This window comes from Vipera ursinii (assembly GCF_947247035.1).
Source record: "Vipera ursinii genome assembly, chromosome: 5".
Lineage (NCBI taxonomy): Eukaryota > Metazoa > Chordata > Lepidosauria > Squamata > Viperidae > Vipera > Vipera ursinii.
This window is the reverse complement of record NC_139518.1, coordinates 37397247-37414928: the sequence shown is the minus strand read 5'-3', so window position 1 is coordinate 37414928 and position 17682 is coordinate 37397247. Positions and strand designations below refer to the sequence as shown.

Sequence of the window (17682 nt, the reverse complement as noted above, 5' to 3'; positions counted from 1 at the left end):
CTCCTGTTGGAAATCTTATAAAGTTATCAGGAAGCCTTTGATTCTGATCTCTGCCTAAAGCAGTCCTAATCTGCCACATGAAAAGTGAATCAGGACTCCAAAGAATGGATGGCCCACCACCATTAGCTATTCATTTATTTATTAAGCACATGTATGCAGCAACCATTATATCAGAAGAAACATTTGCCCTTCTATAAATTCTTCCTACGGCAATAGATTTCTTGTCCAAAATATATATCTCCCCATGCTTATCCAAGAGCTTTTCCACTACAATCCCACTTCTGAATACTATCTCAAAGATTTAAATTTTCAGGGTGTTGGTGGCTTGGACAGGCACTAGGGGAGTACAGGTGGGAGAAAAAGCAGCACAAGCACGAGTGCTTCTGATGTCCTGATGCCTTTCCCATTGGCTTTGCTTGTGGGAAACCAGCAGAGAACATCAGAAGTTGTGACTGTGGAACAATGGGAAGTCCAGTTGTAAGTCCTGCTTGTTCAGTGCCTTCAGAACTTTGAATGGTTGTTGACTGAAAGGTTATAGCCTGGGGATTACCTGTACCTTTACAGGTAGTCCTCGACTTACAACAGTTTATTTAGTGACAGTTCAAAGTTATAACAACACTGAAAAAGTGACTTATGACCAATTTTCACATTTATGACCATTGTAGCATCCCTGTGATCACGTGATCAAAACTCAGATGCTTGGCAATTGGCTCATACTTATGATGATTCCAGTGGCCCAGGGTCACATGATCCCCTTTTCCGACCTTCTGGCAAGCAACAGTCAATAGGGAAGCCAGATCCACTTAACAACAGTTTGATTAACAACTACAACTACTGTGGCAAGAAAGATCGTAAAATGGGGCAAACTCAACAAATGTTTCACTTGGGAACAGAAATTTTGACCTCAATTGTGGATGTAAGTTGAGGACTACCTGTATAAGACTGCACAGAATCAGCTCTACTTCCTGGTACAGCATTATACTACCCTCCTGGCCACTGAAAATGGCAGTTAAAAAATGGGGGCAGTGGTATCTTCCAATCTACCACAAAGTATCTGACCAATGTAGAAAGGTGCCCCTGATACGTATATACACACACATCAGGTGACTAATAACTGGCCAAGGTTTCCTATTGTGTCATTACTTATCTCTCTTAAAAGCAGAAAGGCCAGATTCATACAAACAATTATTACAAGTCAGCAGTAGCAAATTAAGCCAATGGAATGAGGCTAAAAACTTGAGAAGAAAGGCAGCCACAGTCCCAATGGATCAGACCCAAAGCTACATGGGGAAACTAATATACTCAAAATTCAGACCAAGGATGGCAAGAAGGCCTGACAGACAAATTTTTATGAAAGGACACCTTTGTCCTCCTGTGAAATACCCGCCTACTTTGATTCCTGCCAGTAACAGTCCCGTATCTTGTCCTCTCATGCTTTTAAGGAAGGTGTAACTCTACAGGACCACTTACCCAGCCTCCTCTCCTCTTCATCCATGTCACCAAAGTCTTGCGTACAAATTCTCCCAAACAGTCCACGATGGTATGGACCATGGCTGGCTGGGCATGCCTCACACAGTCCACAGCAAGGCCTGCTGCCACGGCATAGAGAGATGCAATTTTACCCCATGTTATTCCTACAGGAACGGGGGAAAAATCAAACTTAGTTGTCCCAAACCTGGCAGGAAAATGGTGAAGTTGGGTAGCTATAGCCTGTGTATTTAGGTAACCTCGTCAGGCAAGTATTTTTGTATTTGGCATTGTTTTTTCCCCTCACCCCACTCTTATCATATACCAGACAGTTGAGCTGGATAGATGTGTAGCCAGATTCTATACCAAATTATGTGTACACAGAATTTATTTTCACATAGTCTGACCCAGACTGTAGACAGTATATAGAGCAGTGTCATTTGCCCAATTGGTATATTAACATTGCCTATTTTGTAATCGCTCCCCAGGGATAGGCATTGACTGAATAGCTACCATTGGATAAGCTCAAGAACAATCCTTTAAAGTTCCCAATTAAATGAGATGCCATTCACACAACTTATAAAAGTATGCATAAATGTATATAATATCCCGCTTTGGATCATGTCTAGATTGCCCTCTGTCCTCTTGTATGCTTACTACAATAAGAAATCTGGACACGCACAACTGCTAGGACCACTGTTGATTCTGATATAGAGAAGAATTAAAGTCATCAAGGGACAGCCCAATCTCCATTCTTATCCCCTTCTACCATCTCAATTTGCTTTTAAACATTTATTTACAAAATTGCTTGATGTCAACGCTGCTAACTTCGAATGTTCTTGCTTTGACAAAAGATGAAGCAGCAGCTATTTGATATTTAAACTTATGTGTTACTTTAAGAGGTATAATCAGTTATTCCTGGGGGAGGGGGGAGGAAGAATGTGTCAAGGCTGTCTCAAAATATGAGAAGATAAGAATTTGGCGGGTTGTCTAACAGAAGGGAAGACTGACCCTTCAAACTAATTGGAGAATGTGATTTATGACAGCAATGAAAAGGAGAACTGGGTTTAACATATTGTGCTAAGGGGAAGGGAATTCAGATTCCAGCTTCTCTTAGCAAGGATTGCCGATGTTATAGGCTCTAATAAAAGACTTTTAAGGTAAACAATGCCTCAGAGTCATTTGAAGAGCTCATCTGTCGGAAACTTGACACTTATTACAGAATAGACTAGACAGACTAGAACAGGGCTTTTCAACCAGTGGTACGGGTACCACCTGTGGTACATTGGCACCTAGCAGGTGGTACGTGACCATCCTAGAAAAGTGGTAGCGGGGGAGGGGAATGAGCTGAACCAGTGGCAGCACCGCACAAGCCTGAGCGAGAGACAGCTGGAGCTGCAGGGCTGTCAGGGCTCAGTGGAAGCGCCAGGATCAGCGCCAAGCTCCAGATGGAGTTCGGCATTGATCCCGGCGCGTCTGCTGAGCCCAGAAGAAGCGCCGATAGCTGAAATGTTGCAGCATCTCCAGGGTTTTGTGATTTACATTCAGATGCTTGGCAACTGATTCATATTTATGACCGTCAGTGTCCCAGGGTCATGTGAAGTGACCAAAACCTGCTGCAACCACCCAGCAGATGGGGGGGAATAAAAACCAAACACCCCCCCACCCCACCCCCGCTGCCAATCCTCAACAGAAATGCTCACAACAATGAAAACCTCGGACAGGAGGAAGAGCACTGCCAGGCGGGCAGGCAGGTGTCTTGCTCGGCTGTGGCTTGGGGGGCACTTTTTTCAGTGCCATTGTAACTTTGAACAGTCACTAAGTGAACTGTTGTAAGTCGAGGACTGTCTGTACTTCATCACTTTTTTCCTCTTTTTTTTGGTCATCAAGTTTTTGACACCTTGCTAGGTGACTGGTGGTACTCGGATGTTGCCATATCCTAAAAATGGTACAATGGGTGAAAAGGTTGAAAAGCCCTGGACTAGAATAGAATATGGAAGGGACCTTTGAGGTCTTCTAGTCCACCCTCTGCTCCAGCAGGAGAACCTATACCATTTCAGACAAGTGACTGTCTTGTCTCTTCTTAAAAACCTCCAGTGATGGAGCGGCCATGATTTCTGAAGGCAAGCTGTTCCACTGGTTAATTATCCTCATTGTTAGGAAGTTTCTCCTTAATTCCAGGCTGCTTCTCTCTTTGGTCAGTTTCCAACCATTGTTTCTTGTCCTGCCCTATGTTGCTTTGGAGAATAGTTTGATGCCCTCTTCTTTGTGGCAGCCCCTCAAATACTGGAATACTGCTATCATGTCACCCCTGTTTCTTCTTTTCTTTGGACTAGCCAAACCCAAGTCCTGCAGCCGTTCTTCATATGTTTTAGTCTCCAGGCCTTTGATCATTTTAGTTGCTCTTCTCTGAACTTTTTCCAAAGTTTCAAATGAGATAACAACTGATTTGGATTTTACAGTACAATATATTTTATGTAATGCCACCAATTAATATTCACTCTTAGCAAATATAAAGCATGATACAGCAGATACAGAGTCACCTCACCAATGAGAGGGATGGTATATAAATGTAATAAACAAACAAACTTTGTCTTACATATGAAAGAGCTAAACCCAGACTAAGGGCAAGACATAAGAGCATTCTAGATAATATTAGCCCAATGTAAAGCATTTCAGGTGAGGGATGCCAAATTTGTTATTTTCATTTTTAGAGACTTAAAAAAACTTATATACATTAACACCCAGGGATATTATCAGGGTACAATCTTATTTCCCCAATAATTCAGAAAATCAACTTTCATCAGTACACCTCAGAAGAGAACAGAATCAAAAAATGTTTTTTTTTAAAAAGTAATAGAAATGTATTTCAGCATTCTACATTCTGAAAATTAGGAACATATTGAAGTAGGAAGAATTTTGATTTCATGTATTAGAGCAAAAAATAAATATGGATGATTTCATGATATCTGACTGAATATTTACATCTACATTAGTCACACATGACTATCAATTACAGATATATATAATACAATATAATTCCACATGGTCAGAGTTTAATTTGTTCCTTAAGATTTGAGTATCATAAATACAAAAGGTTTTGATATTTATTTTTTCTTTGTTCTTTTCTTTCTTGCCACATTTCACCCATTTTCTGGTTGGTTTCATTTTTCCTGCATTATTATTATTGCCTTCATCATTGATTTCTTTTGTTGTTGTTAAAAATCTACATATCTATTTATTTATTTTTATTTTATTTATTTTATTATATTTATATACCGCCCTTTCCCGAAGGACTCAGGGCGGTTTACAGGGTGGTTAAAACAAAAAATACAAAAGTTAAAAACAGATTTAAAAAATTATATCCGTCCCTGAACAAATAAAACCCCAGTTAAAATTAAAATTAAAGGATAATATGCCAGCATAACTTTGCCCCTGCTTATTTTCTAAACGTACATATTATATAAAGCTGCAATATGATTAATGAAAAAGGCCAGAAAAAGAAAATGGAAGCCAGTTATCCCCAAAGAGTTATTTCTAGAGATAAAATTAGTATCTGATTCTAATGATTATACTAGAAGTTCACAATTTGTGTTTTAATGGTTTTTAAAAATGCATCTCTTTGTGGAGGCATATACAGAATTTCTGGCCCCAGCGGCCACAAAAGTCAGTCAAAGAACTACACACACATACACACACACCAGTCTTCTTAAGATTGCTGGGAAGAGGGAGAACCCCCATCTTCTCCTCCCACTGAATGTGCTTACATAAAGTGGGCATAAACTGCTTGCTTCTATGCCTTCCCTTTGCCCACCCACGTACAACAGGCAGTGGGAACAGTGAAGGCAAACAGCATCTAATAAAAATGCCACCAGGTCAGATTCGAGCTGGGCAAAGCTCTCATCTTTATATAAGCATCTTCCTAACAGCTGCAAAAAAGAAATCAGCTGGGGGAACAGGCTCCATATAAGGAACAAACCAACCTCTATTACAAAACTATGAGAGAGAGCAGAAAAAAGCTGATCCTGCTGAATTGTTTTTTAAGAGCAGACAGATGGAAGCCATCTGTTGAGCTGAGATATGTAAATACCAAATGGAGCAAAACAGAGAAAATAAATGAGAACTGGCCCCCTGCTTTAGTCTCCTAGATGCTGGAAAATCTCCAGGAAACCATGTGGATAAGTGTCTGGAGAGTTTCTGAGCTCACAAAACTACACTTCCTTTCACTGTACAAATAAACCTATCCACTTGATGATCAAAGTGCACAGCTTTCTATTCCAGTCCAAAACAAACTTGTGATGGGCTCTATTACAAGAAGGGGGTAGGGAGACAAAGCTGAACTAGCGCGTGTTCCCCTTCAAAGTCACCACCTTTGCACCACTTGCAAATGACAATAGTAAGGATAACATACTCACTAACCTTGAATAACCAAACCATGTTTTATTAATTTAGTCCAGGATTACTCAAGATAATAAGCCACAAATAAGTCAACTAATTTTAACTTAACATGTTCTGGAAATTGAAGTTTTAATTCAGAACTTGCTCAATTTAGTATCACTTGACAGTGGGGAAACCAGATTCACTTCACAATCATGTTACTAATTTAACAATTGCAGTGATTCACTTAGCAAATATGGCAAGAAAAGTTATAAAATGGGGCAAAACTCACTTAACAAATTTTTTAGCAAAATAAATTTTGGGCTTAATTGTGGTCATAAATTGAGGATTATCTGTATTCTTTTTCCTGGATTATTTACTTTTCTATTGGGTTTTGAAAAAATAATAAATCCACCAGTGCTTTGTTTCATAATTCTTATAATTTTTCCAGATGTCTGAGATAGAAGAGTTCCAGCTCCCAAACAGCCCATCTGATTCATACACATATTTTTATTTTTGTATGCATATGGGCAAATACATATAAAAGCATTTATATCCAGTAAAATCTGCCCAGTGAAAGGAATGTGATTGACAAGTGTTTCCTGGAATGGAAAGCGGGACCACAGCAATCAGCACATAATAGCATTTAACTTCAGCCTCAATTCCAACAGTAAAAATTAGTCAGAAAAAATACACTGTAATTATGTGTAAGCATTGCTCATAATAGTTTATAAAAACATGAAACATATGACAGTTTGTAGGTGTCTTACACTTTGCATGTAAAACTAAATCAAAACAATCTTTTTCATTCCATATTAAGGCATACAGTTTTAACACACATTTGTATTAATTCTAATGTCAATACAGATGATTGTTTTACAATTGTATAAAACTTCAGCAGCTTCTTTAACAGAGGAATTATATTCTGGCACAAGACACAATGAGAAGAAAATGTCAAGGAGAGGCCTATGAGGAAAATTCTGTTCCAGGACTCTGAATCTCAGAAAGATCCTGTTTAACAGACAGAGTTTACATAGAGGTCAATGGTCAATGGTCTATTTTCAGTAAAGCTTTTTAATAGAATAGAAACGCTTGCTTTATATATAACGGCTACACCTTATAAACCTTACATGAATCATTCAGCCAGCAATAAATTGCGATAGCAAATGCTAGTCATTTTGGGATTGGCAGCCTGGGTGTAAAAAGATGGAAAATAATTTCAGTCAGTCTTAGTCTGGAATGATTACTGTTATCTTTCATAGATATAGGAAATATCAAAATAGAGCAGCAGATAGAAAGAGAATGTGGAAGGGAGTAGTTAGTCTAGAGTCAACTCCTTGCGCCTTATTTTATTTATTTATTTTATTAAATTTATATACCGCCCTATTCCCGTAGGACTCAGGGCAGTTTACAGGGAAAATTAAAAGCATAACATACAAAAATTAAAATCAGTTAAAACAATTAATTAATTCAAGTCCCCAAAATTTAAAACTAAAACCCAATAAAAAATTAAAACCCCTCAGCCTAGGCCAGACAGCTCGAAGAGCCAGGTTTTCAGGTCCCAGTGAAATGAGCGAAGGTCGGGGGCAGTCCTAAGTTCTGTGGGAAGTTGGTTCCATAGGGCCGGCGTGCCCACAGAGATCGCTCTTCCCCTGGGAATAACCCGCCGGCATTCCTTAACCGGCGGTATCCTGAGAAGGCCCTCCCTGTGGGAGCGCACAGGACGAAGGGAGCTTGATGCTGGCAGCAGGTGTTCCCTCAAATATCCCGGACCCAAGCCATTTAGGGCTTTATAGGTCATCACCAGCACCTTGAATCTCACCCGAAGGGCAACCGGAAGCCAATGCAGCTCGCGGAGTAGAGGTGTTACATGGGAGTATCGGGAAACCCCCATCACAACTCGCGCGGCCGCATTCTGCACCAGTTGAAGCCTCCGAGTGGTCCTCAAGGGCAGCCCCATGTAGAGAGCGTTGCAGTAGTCTAAACGGGAGGTCACGAGCGCATGAGTGACTGTGCGTAGGGCATCTCGGTCCAGGTAGGGTCACAACTGGCGCACCAGGCGAACCTGGGCAAAAGCCCCCCTGGTCACGGCTCCTATGTGGTCTTCAAAATTGAGCCGTGACCAGGCCTTGTTACTTATGTGACAGAGAAGAGCAGTTGCAAAGAGACTGAGTATATGTAGTTTCACCTTAAAGTAAGCACCAAATATCACATAAAATATCATGTGAAAAAATGTTGAGACTCTAGAAAGAGTACAGAGAAGATGTACAAAGATGAGCAGTACAAAGATGATCAGGGGACTGGAGGCTAAAACATATAAAGAACGGTTGCTGGAACTGGGTATGTCTAGTTTATTGAGGGGGGACATGATAGCAGTGTTCCAATATCTCAGGGGTTGCCACAGAGAAGAGGCAGTCAAGCTATTCTCCAAAGCACCTGAAGGCAGGACAAGAAGCAACGGATGGAAACTAACCAAAGAGGGAAGCAACCTAGAACTAAGGAAAAAATTCCTGACAGAACAATTAAGCACTGGAACAACCAGCCTCCAGAAGTTCTAAATGTTCCAACATTGGAAGTTTTAAAGAAGAAACTGGACAGCCATTTGTCTGAAATGGTACAGGGTTTCCTGCCTGAGGAGGGGGTTGGGCTAGAAGACCTCAAAGGTCCCTTCCAACTCTATTATTGTTATTGTTACATAGTAGTTTATACAATGTCTTGCTTATAACAGAAGGCAGTTTCTCTCGATTTCTTCCAACTGCCTCTTAAAGTAATTGAGATGATACCTCAAATAAGCACCCATACGAAAGACTTGATAATTCTGGGTCCTTGAAGTTACTTTAGAGTAAACATGACTTGTTTGGGTTTGTCTCTTCACAGGAAAGTCAGCAGGGTATGTTTTTTGACCATACCTTGGCAGATACCCTTGCCTCTTTATGTTATACAACAACTCACAAGTTGTGCAAATCTAGCCACTCCCAGTCATAAGCTATATTTGCAGGATACTTTTGTCTGTGTTTAACAGAAACTGATAAGGTGACATTGAAAGACTATCACTGATAGTTTAACCTCTGGATTTAGGAAAGCCTGTTTTTTTTAAATTGCCACTTACGTCATGACAACTAAACAATACAATGTGAAATGGTTTTGTATTGTGATTTACTATGGAAATATTTTTGTTGTCTACCACTGTCATTCCCACAGAGCTCAGGCAAATGAGAAAATGAATTATCCATCATGGAGGATGATTTTCAATTGAGAGTGGAAACTAGGTTTTTAAAAATAATGTTAGCATTTCAGCCCTTTTAGTAGATTGTTATATTAGTTTTTTTTTAAAGTATGCAGCACATTAGCTAGGCAACCTAATGTGTTGTATTGAGGTTTAGTCAGTATAATTACCTCCCTGTTTATACTTAATGCCATAGACTGGCACATCCATTTTCAAAGACCCAAGAGAATGGCCGTTTACAATGTGAACAAGTCCTGTACTGCAGTGAAAGAACTAAATGTGCTTCCGTATGTGCTTTTCTGCGTGAGAGAAAGTGATGGCCTCACTTACATATGCATTGCATGTGGATGTGAGCACAAGTGACAAAAATCCAAAGGCAGACCTACCCACCTCACTTTCTACTGAATATAAAAGGAAAATACACAGTACCTGGGAAATTACCATACTAAGTGCACTGTTTGGAAAGTATGAGACATTTTGGTTCTCCACTGATACCTAAGTTTTTCATTTCTTAACAAAGCCGGTGCTTTGTTATATTGTCACATAATTCTAGAGAAACGGAATAAATCACACATATTCCATTCAACAAAGCTAAATCCAGTAAGCATATACAGGGTTTCAGCTTTAACCTTTTTTTCCTCCAGAAATACCAAACGCCTCCTTCCCTGAGCAACCATAACCTCCCACTTTCTTGATATTGTGTCTTATGCAATGTATCCCTTCTGACAAAGGAGATTTTAAAAAATGATCCCTGTTTTCAAAGAGGCACTGAAAAAAAGTATATATTATTTTTAAAACATATTCTTTGGTTTCTTTAAAAAAATGGCCTATCTAAACAAAGCAACTATGTTGTCATGGTTCCGACAGATGAAACTCTTCAAAGAACTTCAAGGCATTGTTTACCTTAAAGCAGGGGTGTCAAACTCAATTTCATTGAGGGCCGCATCAGCATTGCGGTTGCCCTTAGGGGGCCGGGTGGGTATGGCCAGGGTGGGTGTGGCCTACTGGGTGGGCGTGGCTAGAGTGCGTATGGCCTACTGGGTGGGCATGGCCAGCTCTACATCATTTGCATCAAGGGTGCCTATGGGGGCCTGAGCAGAAGTGGGACAGATCTGAGGGTCTCTGGCAGGAGGAGGGTCTCTGGGCCAGGGCCAAGGCAGTGGGGGCCGTTCCCTCACTTTTTCCAGGATGGCTTTGCGGGCCACATGAAACCACTTCGCGGGCCGGATCCGGCCCCCGGGCCTTGTGTTTGACATGTCTGCCTTAAAGGATCTTTTATTCGAGTAGCATAATATCGGCACTTACATAATCAAAGCCAAAAACTGAATCCCCCTCCCCTGGGCACATAGTATCAAAGCACAATTCCCTCCTCCAATTAACAGTCGTAAATCACATTCCCCAATTAGCTTGAAGCATAGGCTTCCTCTCCAGCTCTCCAGCCCGCCAATTCTTTATGAGCTCTGAGTTCAATAACCTTGATTCTCACACTAAGTTGTAGCATTGTTATGTCTAGCTGGACTCTCATTCACATTCCCCCCCCCTCCCAGCATCATCTGACTCTAAAACCAAAAGGGTAAAAAAAAGGGTAAAAAATGGCTATATTTCCATCTGCTGTCAATGCAAAAACATCTGATGTTAGCAGTGTTGACATATGCTTTATAAACATACATTTTGATAAATTTTAAAATTGCATATGTATTAAAAGATTGAAGAAAGCCTGAAGTACATTTGTATAGAAAGGTTCATCAGTGCTAAATCAATATGGTCAAGTTGCTTGGTTTTTCACTGGGATCGGGGAAAGCCAGTTTCAAATTCATCAGACTCATGGGCCATGCTGAACTATCACTGCTAAGCCACATGGTACTTTGTTGTACTATCTTGTTCTAGCATAGAAACTTTGTGGTCTTAACTTCGTGGTTAAATAGATTACATTAATCACAATGGATAACTATTAAGAAGAAGCAGCTATGATATCCAACTCATTCATGTCTTAGGGATGAAATGACAATTACATGATAGAGACACAGGAAAAAATGCCAGCATGTTTGTACTATAGTTAGGTACAAAGTAGTGAAAGCCCTATGGCTATATAAGCATTAATATTTTGAAAATAAGGGGATTGGTGTAATACTAGCTTTCCTGAACCCCATATGTAATTACTTCATTCTGGGTCAGATACCTACGGGTTTTTGTTATTTACAAAAAACTGAAAGTAGAAAGTGATAATCATCACAAATTATGAGGTCCAAAAGGAGTGGGTGTGTTCTGTACCAGCCCTGCAGAAAAGGCAACCCCTTTACAAATGGCAAGAGGCTGGAATACGTCTGCCAAATTTATTACTACAAAAACAAACAAGACACGAACCAAGATACAGGAGCTTTGAAACACTATCCGAGCGGTTGCTTTCAGCAAACCAGCCCTCCCCACACATTCCCCTTATAAAGAGTTCAGGGCGTGGCTTCTCTCTGCCTCCTTCCGAGAAGCCCCATTGCCTTCCTCTGTTTACTCCTAATTGACTGCCTCCTGCGTCGGGCGTCCTTGAACAGGGCCAGCTGTGGGTCATCTTCATCCACACTGTCAGGCTCACACAGCTGGGTCTCCATGGTGACTAAGTGGGAGGGGCCTGCCTGAGGGCTATCATCAGCAAGATCTTCAACCCCCTCAGCAAGGTCTTCAACACCCCCCTCCTCCTCTGAGTCGTCCGACCCAACTGCCGAACCCACAGGCTGACCCTGAATCACAACAGGGTGTAGCAAACCAAGGGAACCTTCAGTTTGTCTAATGTTTGATACATCAGTACCTTAACCATGATGAAGACAGAGCCCTGCTAAGTATGTTATGTAGATAAAACCTTTATGGCTACTTCCATACCATACCATTTTTACTTCTCATAAAGAAATTTGAAACTAATCAATGATATTTTTCACTTCTGTTATCCTCAAAATGCTGAGAATACACAGGGATCATCTTGAATCAATCACTATTCTCCCCTATATGACATGCAGAAAAGTGAAAGAATGAAATAGAATCTCTACCGCTTCCCATGTATGTATGATGGAAACAATGTAAGAGAAGGTCGAATGTACTTTTTAAACTTAGCATAAGTACAATGACTTCCCTCTGCTGCACTGAAAAATGCATGGAAATAATAACCATCCTGCTAGAGAAAGTCATATGCACATCTACCATGGTTCTGTCTGGCACAGATTGGCCATCTGGAAGTATTGATAAGTTCCCAACCTAGACTGAAGAGTGATTGTCCCTTCCACTGTTGCTTTCAGCAACAAGAATTTAAGCTGTGCTGCCTATAATTCAGCAGGTAGTAAACAAGAATCACTGATAAGTCTGATTCTCCATGAAAATGTCGTCTTATTCTAACCAACCAAATGGCTATCATAACACTGAGAATAAATTTCACAGTAACCCTGTGCTTGTGAAAAAGCATTTCCTTCTGCTAATCTCTGAAACAGCTCTGAACATGAAAGAACAACTTATCAGCCATTTTGCAACCACTAATTTGTGTGTGAGGAGATAAACTCTTACCACTGCAGACAGTCTTCAGGAAGTCAATACCAAATTTTTTATGGCAAGGAACAGCTTGCCCAGGAACTGGAGGCTGAATATATCCACTCCATTCCAGTGAGAAATATAAACTGCCTTGCAGGGCTACGTTATCATTTCAAGACTAGCATTGTTCTGATTTCAAATAAACCTGTGCAGAGTTAGGGAAATCCCAATGTTATGAACACCCAATGTAATGCTATAAATCAGATCTGAAATGGGACACAAAAGTGACACAAAACTTAGCCTATTTCACAGTGTTGCGATATATATTAGACAAGGGGAAGGGCAAAAACATGAGTCTCTGGAATAAAGACAAGAAGCTCAAATAATGATACTCCTTGATTTTCCATGTAGACTTTTACCCAGGAGCATATACTGTACAATCTCACAAACCAAAGAGAGGAGAAAAACAGAACTGTCTGTAGCAAACATAGCTGTTGCCAGGAACGTATAAAAATAATCACTTGACATTAAAAAGACTCCCTTTCTGGAAGAGAGAAAACAGGGAGAGGTCAAAATATTTCTTTACCCAAGAAAAATGTGCATTTGGCTTACATTATATCTTTAGTGCCACGTCGTTGCTTATGCCAGTGGTATTCTTTGCCAAGTGGCCTCCACTCACTCCACTGACCAACAACTGCTATGCCCCACACACACTGCTTTCTCTAATTTCTCTTTCCTCTGCCCATACATTGGCATTTTAATACTTCACCTGAAGAAAAGATTTGAGTGGCCACAGCCAAGAATGCATCCGTCACCACAGTTTCTGAATGTAGAGATATGTTTAGCTGCCGTGCTATGTTTCGATAAAGATTGGGCCTGATATACTCCAGTTCATCCCCTAAAAAAAGAAATATAAAAAGCATTTTATACACATGAAAAACATATTTATTCAAATATCTGGATCCTACTTTCAGTTAAGACATTCAAACTGCATGCAAATTCACAAAAATCAATAAAATTATAGGATGAAATCATAAAGCTATTAACATGTTCTTACAGAATAGCTAAAATGTTGGGACTGGGTGAAGGCAAAGAAGGAATACACCACTATTGGCAGCATCGAACGGAATTTGTTGTGGCACCAGATTTCTTTGTTTCTGTTTGTGTTGCTTTTTGTATGATATTGGTTTTATATAATTGTTGTGAGCCACCCAGAGTTACGGTTCTAAAATGGGCAGCAAAGCAAATCTTTTAAATAAATACATACCTACTGTTCATTGAGATCTTAAATACATACACACACACATACATACATACATACATACATACATAGTTATAGTTAAGATCTCAGTGAACAGTAGGTATGTATTTATTTAAAAGATTTGCTTTGCTGCCCATTTTAGAACCGTATATATATCTCCAAATAGGTAATATCATTAGTGGGAGTGTCTAATTTTCAGCAGAGACAGGATCATTCCCAGTGCGAACTAGGAAGGATAATGTGCCACAGATTGTGTGCCATTAGTAGAAAGACCACACCTCTCCTTATTACCTGATGGGTTTCCCTTGACAGATGGATTTCCTTGAGTAGCCCTGAGAATAAAGTCAATGAGAATATCAAAGGATAAAGGGGAAAAAAACAGGAGACCAGTTATCTGTGCTTTTAGAAAGGCAATACATCATCTCGAAATGAGCACAGCTCAGATATCTGGGGGTCATTTTCATGATTTGACTTTTATCATGAGTTGAGATATGGTATGGTGGACCTGTAGCCAACCTAGAAAAGGTACAAATTAATCAACAGCTACCTAACATTAGTACCCAAATTAAAATAGAATTAAAATATTCTCAGTACAATCAATTGTATAATGCTTTTTGGCAGTGAGTGCCTTTGTTTCCTACTCTGGGCTGACCTCCTTAGCCTGCGCTTCATAAGCATCTACTCCCCATTATGGAGTCAGATACCATCTGTTTCCTCCATCCATACCAATGGATACAGTTTGAAGAACTGCTTATTTCTCTTATCAAGATTTGTTTAACATACTAAAAAGTACATTGAACTAGGAAACAGTGATATTATCAGATATTTATGAAGGATGGTATTCAGGCTATTTCTTCTTTTGAAACTGCATATTCATATATTTGTTCATAAGATATACATTCAATGCATATTCCTCTAATGCAAACATTTTGTAAATAAGCTAAAAAAAATAGCTTTAAAAATATTTCTACAAAACAATTCAGATCAAGGACTTGAAAGTCAATCACTGCTTATGTCTTCCTTCCTCTGATCCTTCAGAGAATTGTTTTGCAACTTTGACTTGACCTAAAGAGGTGTTGCCCTAATGTGGTATTTACATCTAAAAGTAGACATGCGACTACAAACATCCACAAGAAGTGAAACCGAGTCATGTATTTTGACCTTCATACTGTGTGTGTGCGCGTGTTCTTGTGAGAAGTAACAACTTTTCTTTTTTTTTTCTCTTTGCCTTACACTTTTCCCTTCCCTTCTCCCTTCCTTTTTTCCTACTGTTTTCTTTTGTAGTTTTGTATTTTATATTATAAACTAATAAATAAAAAAGAAGTAACAAAAAAGGGCTGTTGACAATTTTCTAAAAGATCAGGGCAGTCCTTCCTACAACTGGCCTCTGTGCTGGGAACTCTGATGTTTATACTCCCAACACAACAAAAGGATTATCAAGCTGAAAGAGGCAAACATGCTATTTCTTGAGGCTGCTACTTTCAATTCAAAAGGCATGATTTCTTTCCTCTATTGGAAAAATGGCAAAGTGCCCTTCTGCACTTATGTTAGCATGGATAGGAAAAGACAATATAATCTATGTCTTAATCCTGATTTCATGTGATTCACTAGATGCTATTCTAAAAAAAGGATTAAGAGCAACCGGATGGGGGGAAGGTACATCAGCTTTATATTATGCTAGTCTGGTATATTTTTTACTATTCAGTTGTGTGGTTACGATTCACCAGATTTTCTTGCTTATGTTTTTGTTTTTAATCATCTTTAAAGCTACTCTGGATTCAAATGTTTAAAATAATATTTTGTTCAAACTTGCCCCCAATATCTTTAGAAATGTGGTATTGCTTTGCTTCAGGTATGGCTAAAAGATGTGATAATCTTCCACATAGGACCCCAGGCAAAATGAGGATTAACTTTTCATTGTTGAAAAACGGGTGTATCCCATTAAAGCAATCTGTCAACCTCATCTCAAGCAAAAAAAAATGATTTCCATGGTTGGAACATGATAAAAGTTTATGGCTTGCCTGAAGCTGTGAAACATTCATCAAGCAGACTAATGTGTCACCAGCTATTTCACACTAGGGCAGACATGAGGTGCTAAAATCAGGAACCTTACTTATTTCTCAGACTCCTCCCTAGCTTGGCAGCCTCTCCTTGATCCTCAATATACCCTTCCCACAGAAGCATAGGAGAAAGATTATCTCACTCAGAAAAGGCCATATCCAACATCAACTTTCTCAACATCATCAAATATTTTTTTTTAAATTGGAGTGAGCACAGAGGTTGGAAGTAGCCAGGGATGTTTGTTATCTTTGCAAAAGGAGAATCTCTGGGGACAAATCTCCAGCTCCATCAATTCCATAAACTTCTCCAGACATTTTGCAAGTACAATCTCAGTAGGCATAGTGCTCTTGTTTTGTAGGTGAAAGGTCAGAAGCTCAGGTGCAGACAGCTACTACTGTAGTACGAGAAAATAATCTAATTTACAACCCTCAAGAGCCACCACTAATCAGTGTATAAAAAATACACTTAGATGGACCAGCAGTTAGATTTGCTGGATGAGAACCTATTGTGTTCCCATTGTACAAACATTGATAACTGTTGCTATTTTCTATCCACTCATTTCTCTGTCTTGGATCCTACATCTTCACCACCAGTTTGAACTAGCTACTAGCCAGTTCTGAACATGGTAAATATGCATTTATTTCTTCTTTCATATGTGCCAGTGCATCATTCATTAATAGGAAGATTTATCTATATTTTCAGCATCAAATCAGTCTGAACTCCTTCTCTCTGACAGGCATTTTTGGTTAATATTAAAATCTTGTCTTCTATATGGAATTTGGAAGAAAGCAATGGCAAACGATTCTGCATGCTGCCAAAAATATAATATCAACATGGCTATGTAGTCACCAATAATCAAGCTCAACCCCTGCAGACTTCATAATTATAATTGGGGAAAGGCAGAGGTATTATCTTGAAGCAAGGACAATTATAAAAAACAAGTCTTGTTACATACAAGTGTAAAGAGATTTATCACTACAACTCAAGAATGCAAAACTGTATAACTTTTAATATAGAAATTAAAAGGGTCTTTTGGATAACTACACCCCAGGAATTATTAAATGTTAACTACTTCTGGAATGTACTGCTTCAGGAATTGTGCTTGGTCATCACTAGCTTTTGCAGAGAAACCAAAATGATTTTTTTTCATGATAATTCATTATTAATTAATTTTAGCATTAGTTCTTCTAGGTTTTAATCTTCTATATTTTAACTGTTGCCAGCTGCTTCAACTTCTCACTTAAACAGAAAAATGGTATACTTACTGGAAAAATTAAATTGCTGGTTGAAAAGTCTTATACTTTCTTTTTTTGAAAATCTATTGGTATTATATTTTATTCATCTTATATAGTGAGTAGCATCCTGGGAGTTTTATATTTTAAGAATGGCTTAAATGGTTTTTTTAAAGTAATAAAATAAATAGCTCTCTACATGAAAGCCATTTCTCCCTCCATTCCTCTCTTTTGTTTTATGTGTTACTTACACAATAGTTTGGAAATCTCATTTAAGCCGATTTATGAAATATTTGGCAGAAACCTGTAACATTTGACCCTCTGAAGGGCTAAATTGTTCCATGTAATCTGATAAAAAAGAGAAAAAGGAAACATGGCATATACATGCACGGCCTGATAAGGAATTTAGCTTTTTCTGAGAATAAGAACTTTCTGCCCAGAGTGTGTAAAACTCCTTCATGTAATAAAGCAAAAAAAAAAAAAAAAGGCAGGAAATCAAGGATGGCAGCTTCTGAGAAAAATAAAACCACATTTGGATGAGCTATAACTGA

The 17682-nt window shown here is 39.1% G+C and overlaps 1 protein-coding gene across 1 annotated transcript in view; it reads right to left on the bottom strand.

Annotated features, from left to right (window-relative positions):
* BOK (BCL2 family apoptosis regulator BOK) overlaps window positions 1-17682 on the bottom strand; it is a 28359-nt gene that overhangs the window by 3547 nt on the left and 7130 nt on the right. Inside the window, exons 3-4 of the mRNA XM_083364577.1 lie at window positions 13347-13475; window positions 1471-1634 (exon numbers count right to left, since the gene is read on the bottom strand). Coding sequence (XP_083220703.1) covers window positions 1471-1634; window positions 13347-13475 — 293 coding nt within the window. The remainder of the gene's footprint in view (window positions 1-1470; window positions 1635-13346; window positions 13476-17682) is intronic.